This window comes from Anomaloglossus baeobatrachus, chromosome 12 (genome assembly GCF_048569485.1).
Source record: "Anomaloglossus baeobatrachus isolate aAnoBae1 chromosome 12, aAnoBae1.hap1, whole genome shotgun sequence".
NCBI lineage: Eukaryota > Metazoa > Chordata > Amphibia > Anura > Aromobatidae > Anomaloglossus > Anomaloglossus baeobatrachus.
This window is the reverse complement of record NC_134364.1, coordinates 40,548,672-40,559,799: the sequence shown is the minus strand read 5'-3', so window position 1 is coordinate 40,559,799 and position 11,128 is coordinate 40,548,672. Positions and strand designations below refer to the sequence as shown.

General features: G+C 53.7%; 1 protein-coding gene across 1 annotated transcript in view; it reads left to right on the top strand.

Moving 5' to 3' along the window:
• The first annotated feature begins 7,363 nt into the window (after positions 1 to 7,363).
• Positions 7,364 to 11,128, top strand: part of ZFYVE1 (zinc finger FYVE-type containing 1) — an 80,171-nt gene continuing 76,406 nt past the window's right edge. Inside the window, exon 1 of the mRNA XM_075330868.1 lies at positions 7,364 to 9,902. Within this exon, the coding sequence (XP_075186983.1) occupies positions 9,417 to 9,902 (486 nt within the window). The 5' untranslated portion in view covers positions 7,364 to 9,416. The remainder of the gene's footprint in view (positions 9,903 to 11,128) is intronic.

Here is an 11,128-nt window from a genome sequence, read left to right as displayed (position 1 = left end):
ACAGAAATATAGCATTAAATATTTTTAATTATTTTAATTGTCGGACTGTGTGTGTGTAAAGGGACATATTATTCCATTATTTTAATGTCAGAAAAGCATGCGTTTTCTTAGTCCAAAACGCATGTTTTCTGCAAAAAGCAGGTAAAACGCAGGAATTTTGATGTTTGTTGTATTTTGCCATTTCTCATTGACTTCAATGTTATCAAAACGCAACCAAAATGGCAAAAACAATTGACATGCTGCTTCTTTGAACGCATGGTTTTTGCCTCAAAATATGCAAATTAAACGCTGCATTTGGAAACGCAAAGTGCGGTCATAGACTTTGCTGGAAAATCAAAACGCATGCCTTTTGGCATGAAAACGCTGCAGTTCAAAACGGACCTAAAAAGCAGCTGAAACGCAAAGTGCGGACACAGCCTCTGGAGATTTGGAAGAAATTTATAGACAAACATGTTAAATGTAAAGGCTATAAGACATCTCCAAACAGCTTGGTGTTCCTGTTACTATGCTTGAACATATTATTGAGAAGTTTAAGGTCTACAGGACTGGAGTCGACCTTTTTGGACGTGGCCACAAGAGGAAAACTCATGACAAATTGAAGAAATGGATAATACAAATGGCAACTAAAAAGCCCAGAACAACTTCCAAAGAGATCAGAGGTGAACTCCAAGGCCCATCAGTGTCAGATGCAAATCTTCTGTCGTTGTCTTGGCCAAAGTGGACATCTGTCACGGCCAGGTGGACGGGCAGACCCAGGAGGTGGATCCACTGGGCCGAACTCCTAGATGGTAGTAAAGAGTCCGGTAGCTGGAACACTATAAACAGCAGAACAGTCCGTGCACACGAGTATAGCGGAGAAGTCCCTGGGACCACGGAGTCACGGGTGGTAGTCCGGGTGACGCAGCTCAGGTTCGGAAGCCGAGATGATGTCAGGCGGGGTCCGGAACCTTTGGAGCGAGATGACGGGTCACCGCAGGGATCCGAGATGGTGCGGACTGTCAGGATGGCAGATGGACAGCGTTCGGGGTTCAGGATACGGCAGGACTGGATGGCGAGGCAGGCACGGCTCTACAAGAGAGATAGGTGAGTATATACACATATACACCAGGAGACCTGACTCCTAGCTTAGGAAACACGAAGATCAGGCCCCGCCCCCTTGGACAATAACCCCCTTTATACCCTGTACCTGTTTAGCCTCATTTCCTGTTAATGGACGCTGGCCCTTTAAGAAAGGGTCAGTGACCGCGCGCGCGCCCTAATGCGCATGCGCGCCGCCCGGGTGCCAGAAGCCAGGGAAGGAAGCTGAGAGGAGGACGCAGGGGAGCCGGCTAGGGCCTGGGAAGCCGTCGGGCGCCGGGATCGGAGACCAGGGGGCCTGGGAAGGACGGGCACCGGAGGCTGGAGAGCGGGGAGCGTGGCAGGTGAGCCGGGGAGCGGGGGTGAGGACCCGGGGAGCGGAACCGAGGACCCGGGAAGGGGAGCCGAGGACCCGGGGAGCGTGACAGTACCCCCCCCCCCCACGCCCCCCTCCCCGCAACCGGGACATGAAGGCACGGATCAGAGGAGTGCCCACGTTCTCCCTGGGCTCCCAGGACCTATCCTCAGGACCATACCCTTCCCAGTCCACCAGGAAGAACTGTCGACCTCGTACGGTCTTCATGGCCACGATATCCCTTACCGCATAGATGTCGTCATCGGCAATAGGTGGAGGAGCCGGACTGGCAGCAGCGGAGAAGGGACCAAGGACAACCGGCTTGAGCAGGGAGACGTGGAATGAGTTGGGTATCCTCATCGTGGCCGGGAGCTGTAGCTTGTAGGAGACCTCATTGATCTTGTGGAGGACTTTAAACGGCCCAATGTAGCGAGGACCCAGCTTGTATGATGGTATCTTCAGGCGGACGTACTGGGAAGCAAGCCAGACGAGATCTCCAGGAGAGAAACACGGAGGGTCCAGACGTTTCTTGTCTGCGTGTCTTTTCATCCGCAGGGAAGCACGCCCAAGGGACGCTTTGACAGAGTCCCAAATGGTAGCAAAGTCACGGGCTACTGTATCTGCAGCAGGGACATCCGAAGAAGGGGATACAGGCAATGGGATGGAAGGCTGAAGTCCGTAAACGACATGGAAGGGAGAGCTGGAGGACGACTCACTGATGTGGTGGTTGTGGGAGAATTCAGCCCAAGGAAGAAGAGCGGACCAGTCGTCGTGATGGGCGTTCACATAGTGACGTAAGAAAGAGGTCAAGATCTGATTGACCCTCTCTACCTGGCCATTAGACTGAGGATGGTATGCAGATGAAAAGTCCAGAGCCACTCCCAGATGTTTACAGAGAGCCCTCCAGAAGCGGGAGGTGAACTGAGTTCCTCTGTCGGATACGATGTGTAATGGAAAGCCATGCAAGCGGAAGATGTGTTGTATATAGGCGTCCGCGAGTTCCTGAGCAGAGGGCAGTCCAGCCATAGGGACGAAATGGGCCATTTTAGAGAACCGGTCCACCACGACCCATATGACTGTGTGTCCGGAGGACAATGGCAAGTCCGTAATAAAGTCCATTGCTATGTGTTGCCACGGAACTGAGGGTATCGGCAGAGGCAGAAGACGGCCATATGGGAGGTGTTTGGGCGTCTTGTTCCTGGCACAAGAGGAACAGGCGGATACAAAAGCAGCGACGTCCGTGCGAAGGGATGGCCACCAATAATGACGTACAATCGCACCCCATGTCTTTTTCTGACCAGCATGACCGGCTGTTTTCGAGGCATGACCCCAGTGTAACACTTTTTCCCTGTCTACCTCGGAGACATAGGTCTTCCCGGGCGGTATCTGGGCCAGGGTGACAGGGGCCACCGGAATGATTTTACTAGGACAAATGATGGGTTGGGTAGTCTCTTCCTCCTGCTCCATGGGCATGAAAGACCTGGACAAGGCATCAGCGCGTACATTCTTGTCCGCGGGTCGGAAATGAAGCTGGAAATCAAACCTGGCAAAGAATAGGGACCACCTGGCTTGCCGTGGGTTCAGACGCTGAGCGGACCGTAGGTATTCCAAGTTCTTGTGGTCCGTGTAAATAATCACGGGGTATACTGCACCTTCCAGGAGGTAGCGCCATTCCTCCAAAGCCAGTTTGACTGCCAAGAGCTCTCGGTCACCGATGGTGTAGTTGCGTTCAGGCGCTGAGAAGCCCTTGGAGAAGAATCCGCAAGTCACCATCTTCCCGGAGGAGGACTTTTGCATGAGCACTGCTCCGGCTCCTGAGGAGGAGGCATCCACCTCCAAGGTGAACTGGCGGTTTAACTCCGGACGGTGGAGTACAGGAGAGGAAGCAAAAGCCCGCTTCAGAGAGCCAAACGCGGCGTCAGCCGCAGGTGACCAGTCCTTTGGATTAGCCTCCTTCTTAGTCAAAGCGGAGAGAGGAGCAGTCAAGGCAGAGAAGTGAGGGATAAACTGGCGGTAGTAGTTGGCGAATCCCAGGAAGCGTTGGATTGCCTTCAGTCCAGAAGGAGGAGGCCAGTTGAGAATGGCGGAGACCTTCTTGGGATCCATCTGCAGTCCAGTATCAGAGATGATGTACCCCAGAAAGGGGAGAGAAGACTGCTCAAAGACACACTTCTCATACTTTGCGTACAGACGATTCTCTCTCAGTCTTTGTAGAACCAGCTGTACGTTTTCTCTGTGGGTTTGGAGGTCCGGAGAGAAGACAAGGATGTCATCTAGATACACTACCACACAGATGTAGAGAAGGTCCCGGAACACGTCGTTCACCAGTTCTTGAAAGACGGCAGGAGCGTTACACAGGCCGAAGGGCATCACGCAGTATTCATAATGTCCATCGCGCGTATTGAACGCGGTTTTCCATTCGTCACCAGAGCGGATGCGTACCAGATTGTAAGCACCCCGAAGATCCAGCTTGGTGAACACACGAGCTCCTCTAAGCCGGTCAAACAATTCGGGAATGAGCGGCAGAGGGTACTTGTTTTTTACGGTGATTTGATTCAGACCCCGGTAGTCTATGCATGGGCGTAAGTCGCCCTCTTTCTTCTTGACAAAGAAGAAACCTGCTCCAGCAGGAGAGGAGGATCTCCGAATGAACCCCCTTGCCAGGCTCTCTGAGATGTAAGCAGACATGGCCCTTGTTTCGGCTGGAGATAAAGGATATATGCGTCCTCGTGGTGGTGTTGTTCCTGGGAGCAGGTCGATGGCACAATCGTATGGACGATGTGGCGGCAGTACCTCGGATTCCTTTTTATCAAAGACATCTGCAAAGGACCAATAGGCCGAGGGCAGCCCCGGTAGGTTCTCTGGAACCGGAGGTCGTCGGATGGGTTGTATGGACTTTAGGCACCTCTCATGACACGAAGAGCCCCATCGGGTGATTTCGCCAGTGCCCCAGATAACTGATGGTTCGTGTGTCCGCAACCATGGAAGTCCCAGCAGGATCTGGTGGGACATGTGTGGGAGAACGTAGAAAGCGATGTTCTCGGTGTGAAGGGCACCGATACGCAGTTCGACCGGCCTGGTGATCCAGGAGATGGTGTCAGAGAGGGGTCTCCCATCCACCGAGGCAATCACTAGGGGCTTGTCGAGTGGAATAACAGGCACCCGGTACTTGTCCACCGTGGCCTGCTGGATGAAATTGCCTGCTGCCCCGGAATCGAGGTAGGCATCAGCCGTGAACCGCGTCTCTCCCGTTGTCACTTGCACTGTCCATGTAACCGGGTCAGAGAGAGTCCCAGCACCTAGGGTGGCCTCTCCTACCAACCCTAGGCTTTGGAGTTTCCCGGCCTCTCTGGACAGGAGCGTAGCAGGTGTGTGCCCTCACCGCAGTAAAAGCAGAGACCCTTGGCGAGCCGCTCTGCTCGACGTTGTTCAGACTGACGCACTCGGTCGATCTGCATGGGCTCGTGGACGGGAGCCCCAGCTGTCGATGACTGAAGTACGGAGGGTTTCTGCGGAGGAGAGGAATGCCGTACTGGACGTCTCTCACGGGACACTTCCTTGGATCGCTCCTGAAAGCGAATGTCCACTCGAGTCGCTAGGGCAATCAGGGCATCCAGGGTGGTCGGTACGTCACGACCCGCCAGCTCGTCTTTAATTCGCCCTGAGAGTCCTTCCCAGAAGGCGGCGGTTAGGGCCTCGTTGTTCCACCCGAGTTCTGAGGCCAGGGTGCGGAACCGGATCGCGTATTGACCCACCGTCAGAGTCCCCTGACGTAACCGGAGAAGAGACGAAGCAGACGCGGAGGCGCGTCCGGGCTCATCAAAAGTACCACGGAATGCCTGCAGGAAGTCCTGGATGTTCGTGGTAACAGGATCCCCCTTCTCCCACAAGGGGTTCATCCACGCCAGTGCCTCACCCTCTAGATGGGACATGATGAAGGCGACCTTGGCTTGGTCGGAGGCAAACAAATGCGGCAGCTGCGTGAAATGGAGGGAGCATTGGTTTAAGAATCCCCTGCAGGTCTTGGGGTCTCCGGCGTACCGGGGTGGTGAAGCCAACCGAAGTCTGGTGGTATCTGAAGAAGTCGCCACAGGAGCTGGATCCGTGGATTGACTAGTGGAAGCCCGGGATGTTGAAGTCGTAACTGCCGTTTGTAGCGTGTTCAGGCGGGCGTCCACAGAAGACATGAATTGCAGCATGCGGGTCTGGACTTCACGCTGGCGTTGTAGTTCCTCCTGTACGGCTGCTAGTGCTGCAGCGGGATCCATGGCCTGATCTTACTGTCACGGCCAGGTGGACGGGCAGACCCAGGAGGTGGATCCACTGGGCCGAACTCCTAGATGGTAGTAAAGAGTCCGGTAGCTGGAACACTATAAACAGCAGAACAGTCCGTGCACACGAGTATAGCGGAGAAGTCCCTGGGACCACGGAGTCACGGGTGGTAGTCCGGGTGACGCAGCTCAGGTTCGGAAGCCGAGATGATGTCAGGCGGGGTCCGGAACCTTTGGAGCGAGATGACGGGTCACCGCAGGGATCCGAGATGGTGCGGACTGTCAGGATGGCAGATGGACAGCGTTCGGGGTTCAGGATACGGCAGGACTGGATGGCGAGGCAGGCACGGCTCTACAAGAGAGATAGGTGAGTATATACACATATACACCAGGAGACCTGACTCCTAGCTTAGGAAACACGAAGATCAGGCCCCGCCCCCTTGGACAATAACCCCCTTTATACCCTGTACCTGTTTAGCCTCATTTCCTGTTAATGGACGCTGGCCCTTTAAGAAAGGGTCAGTGACCGCGCGCGCGCCCTAATGCGCATGCGCGCCGCCCGGGTGCCAGAAGCCAGGGAAGGAAGCTGAGAGGAGGACGCAGGGGAGCCGGCTAGGGCCTGGGAAGCCGTCGGGCGCCGGGATCGGAGACCAGGGGGCCTGGGAAGGACGGGCACCGGAGGCTGGAGAGCGGGGAGCGTGGCAGGTGAGCCGGGGAGCGGGGGTGAGGACCCGGGGAGCGGAACCGAGGACCCGGGAAGGGGAGCCGAGGACCCGGGGAGCGTGACAACATCTTGGATGACTACCGAGGAGGACACCACTGGTGAAAAGGGAGACTGGAATTTGCCAAAATGCATATTAACAAGCCACAAAGCTCCTGGGCGAACGTCCTGTGGACAGATGAGACAACCCGGAGGTGGTTGAGTGTCAAACCGCAGCTCAGATCCATTGACTGAGGATGAGTTGCAATACCAGACACCTCCCAGGCACAGGGGTGGCGCTATTTCTGAAACAAATAATGGTCAAAGCTGCCTAATCCTGGACCACCCCTTTTGGAGTTGGGACAATATGAAATGGGGGTTTGATCAGGTCGGTCTATTCTGTATGATTGTGGGATATGGGGTCTTAAATGGGGGATTTGGTGTCTTCCTAAGGGGGAGGGGTCTCATCTGAGATCTTTGTAAATGGGGGGCTTGTGTCTGTACCATGGTGATCTGATCTGGGGTTCTGTTTAGAGGGAGGTTTACATTTCTTTTGGGGGGTAGGGTTCTACATTTATTTGGGGGTCTGGTATGATATCTTGATTTATTTGGGGGTGCGGTGTCTGGCCTGCGCTTATTAGGGGTCTGTACTTGGGTGTAGGGGACACCTCTACTACCTGGGATGCTAATTCTATATGCTGGGGGCGTGTCCTATAAACATGGGCGGGGCGTACGGGCACAAATCGTCCTGAAATCCCGTTATCCGTGGTGAGAGCTCGGGGGACACCGGCAGTCAGCTGTGCACCCCCAGACCTGACACATGAACCCTCCACAGCACATTCTCATTTCCCAGAATCCCACAGCGCCGGCCCTGGATAACACTAATGACAACACTGCTACGCCCCGCAGGCCCAGCGCGGAAATTGCAGCGAAGTCATGTGACCAATGCTGACACGTGACTCCTACGTCATCACTCCTACCGGGAGCAACTCCATTCTAGGTAGGACCGTGTCAGGAGTCAGTGGGCAGCGGAGCCGGGAGCGGAGAGGTCCCCGATATCAGCGCAGTCTCCGCGGCTCCCGTGTGCACCGGAGGACCGGTCTGTAGAGCGCTCCGGGGTCCGGGAGGAGCCGCCGTGTGATCCCTGAGTCACTGCCGGATGCCGGCTTGTGGTGTAAACAATAGGTGCCTGTGCGACCTGCGCTCCGGTACCGGGACCTGCGTCACATCCAGCACAACCTGCAGCCGTGACCGGACAGGAGCAGGCCCGGACAGCACCCTCCTAGCGGGGCAGGAGCGCTGCCAGCTGGGGAGGGCGAACCAAGAGCTGGACCTTGGACCCCGGAGAAACTGCTGATCCCACAGGCTCCCCACTGAACCCAGAAGGCCCCCACTGATCCCAGAAGGCCCCCACTGATCCCAGAAGGCCCCCACTGATCCCAGAAGGCCCCCACTGAACCCAGAAGGCCCCCACTGAACCCAGAAGGCCCCCACTGATCCCAGAAGGCCCCCACTGATCCCAGAAGGCCCCCACTGATCCCAGAAGGCCCCCACTGATCCCAGAAGGCCCCCACTGATCCCAGAAGGCCCCCACTGAACCCAGAAGGCCCCCACTGATCCCAGAAGGCCCCCACTGATCCCAGAAGGCCCCCACTGAACCCAGAAGGCCCCCACTGAACCCAGAAGGCCCCCACTGATCCCAGAAGGCCCCCACTGATCCCAGAAGGCCCCCACTGATCCCAGAAGGCCCCCACTGATCCCAGAAGGCCCCCACTGATCCCAGAAGGCCCCCACTGATCCCAGAAGGCCCCCACTGAACCCAGAAGGCCCCCACTGAACCCAGAAGGCCCCCACTGAACCCAGAAGGCCCCCACTGATCCCAGAAGGCCCCCACTGATCCCAGAAGGCCCCCACTGATCCCAGAAGGCCCCCACTGATCCCAGAAGGCCCCCACTGAACCCAGAAGGCCCCCACTGAACCCAGAAGGCCCCCACTGAACCCAGAAGGCCCCCACTGATCCCAGAAGGCCCCCACTGATCCCAGAAGGCCCCCACTGAACCCAGAAGGCCCCCACTGAACCCAGAAGGCCCCCACTGATCCCAGAAGGCCCCCACTGATCCCAGAAGGCCCCCACTGATCCCAGAAGGCCCCCACTGATCCCAGAAGGCCCCCACTGATCCCAGAAGGCCCCCACTGATCCCAGAAGACCCCCACTGATCCCAGAAGGCCCCCACTGATTTGGACCAGGGATTTCTCCTTCCAAAGAGTGTTTAGAAACATCCCTATTGTTAGGGTGGTCACACCAGAAGATCCCTATCGATAGTGTGACAACAGAAGATCCCTATTCTTCCAGGAGTTGTCCTCTCTGATCCCTATTTGGAGCCCTGGTCTGCACACATACAGTTTCAGGATTAGTTTGGGCGACCCCTTAGTTCTGTGTTGGTATTCTTGGTTTTGCTTCTGTCCCATCCGGACATTTCTCCTCCTTTGTGTCCAGGTTGTGAGATTGGATGTGTAGATTATCTTCTGGGCACAATAATAGTAGTAATAATAATAATAATAATACACCCGTTTTTCGTCTCTTTTTATTTTGCCTTCTCTTTTACACTGGATAGTCGGGTGCGGGCAGATAAGGATTTTTCTCCCTGGTCGCGCTGGTGTAGCCTCCGGGTGACCCGTCCTATCGCCAGGCAGGTGTATCTCAGGGGTAAGATATTAGCACACTTGTATGTACCTTTGTAGGATACAGAGAAGCAGTTTTCCAGTACACGCACTAGTCTACACCTCGGGGGGCACCTCACATTTGCCAACCCCCCCCTGATAATGACGAGTTTCAGACCCTCTTAACTATTGGGTCATTTCGGAGTCTCGTTGATTTCACTTTTATGGAAATACAGCGCCATACTCCTACATTTTTAGCATATTGTTATTAGTAAGTATTTTCCTATAGGACAATATCTTGATCTTCTCCGTAGCCTTTACCATTTTGAAGGAACTTTTTGCTTTTAGATAGATGAGTAGCCAGGGCCCGGCGGGTGATAAAACAGCCATGACGGGTTTGATGTGCCAGGAAAATTTTGCATGTTCTGGAAGTGAAGAAGCCACGTTTGAGTGCGATGAGTGTAAGACGTTACAGTGCCAGCAGTGCGAGGACGTGCTTCACAAGCAGGAGAGGCTCCAGAGCCACGAGAGGACACTGATCCCACCAGGATACATCCCCTATTGTTCCTCGTGTAAAGGGGCAAACAATGGCGGCCCCTCAGGAGCGAGAACGCGGGCGGCCGTAAGGTGTGTCCCCTGCAAAATTGATCTCTGTACGGATTGTCAGAAGCGGACTCACTCCGGTGGGAACAAACGAAAGCATCAAGTCACCTCTTACCAAACCATAAAGAGCCCCGAAACCACGGAGGCTCCAAAAGTGGATGACGAGGCCCTGAAGAAGAAGATGACCGAGAAGGTCGTCAGTTTCCTACTCGTGGATGAAACTGAGCAGATTCAGGTATTTATATCTTCCTGTTCTTGTGTCAATTTCCTTTTGGGTAACGTTTAGGTGCTTTTCGGGAATTGGGAGCAAAGCATTGTACATTGTGATGAGCTGCTCAAGAAAAGAAGACTTGTGGAGCGACTCATCATTTGCAATTTCTTGAAATCACTTTTTTTTTTGTTCTGTTGTACGCTGACATTTTTTGCGCCAAATTCATCAAAGTGGCTCACGCGTTTCATGACCTTGAGTGGCTCACGCGTTTCATGACCTTGGTGCCAAATCAAACGTTTGTTTTTTTTTTTTTATTTTGTTTTTAACTGTTCAGCAACAGAAGTCACAAATTCTGTAAAAAGTCGCATATTTGTCTTAGACCCCTTTCACACATCAGTTTTTTGCCATCGGTCACAATCCGTCGAATTTTGAAAAAAAAAAAAACGGATCTGGTGACTGATGCCGCTGGATCCATTTTTTTTTCTCATCGACTTGTATTAGCGACAGATGGCCTCATGTTTCACCAGTCGTTGAAAAATGTTTGTCCATTGACTGAGGCAACGGCCAAAGTAACGTTTTTTGTATTTGTCGAAAAAACGGACAGCAACGGATCCTTTGCCATCTGTCGTTTGGTAGAATAGAAGCCTGTGGGCGCAGGATCCGGCAAATGACTGGATCCGGCAATGGATTCCGTTTTTTTTAACTGCGCATGCTCCAATTATTATTTAGCCCCCAGCTAGTAGAGTCCGTCGAAAAACTGATCCGTTGCATCAGTTTAGCCACAATCTGCGACGGATCCGTCGAGAAAATGGATTGTGACTGATGGCAAAAAACTGACGTGTGAAAGGTACCTAAAGGCCCTGTCACACACAGAGAAATCTTTGGCAGATCTGTGGTTGCAGTGAAATCATGGACATATTGTTCCATTTGTACACAGCCACAAACCTGGCACTGATTGTCCACAATTTCACTGCAACCACAGATCTGCCAAAGATTTATCGCTGTGTGTAAAGTGGCCTTTAGTGGCAGCTATGGGCTTCTGCCATTAACTCCTTATTACCCCAATTGCCACCGCACCAGGGCAATTCGGGAAGAGTCGGACCACAGATTTATCTCTGTGTGTGATAGGGCCTTTAATGTGCCAAGTTGAATACTCCACCTGCCAAAAACCTTACGCTGGAGTGGAGTGAAAACCCTATTTTTATTTGTTAAAAGTCACATTAAATTTATCCAATCTAAAATACATGGAT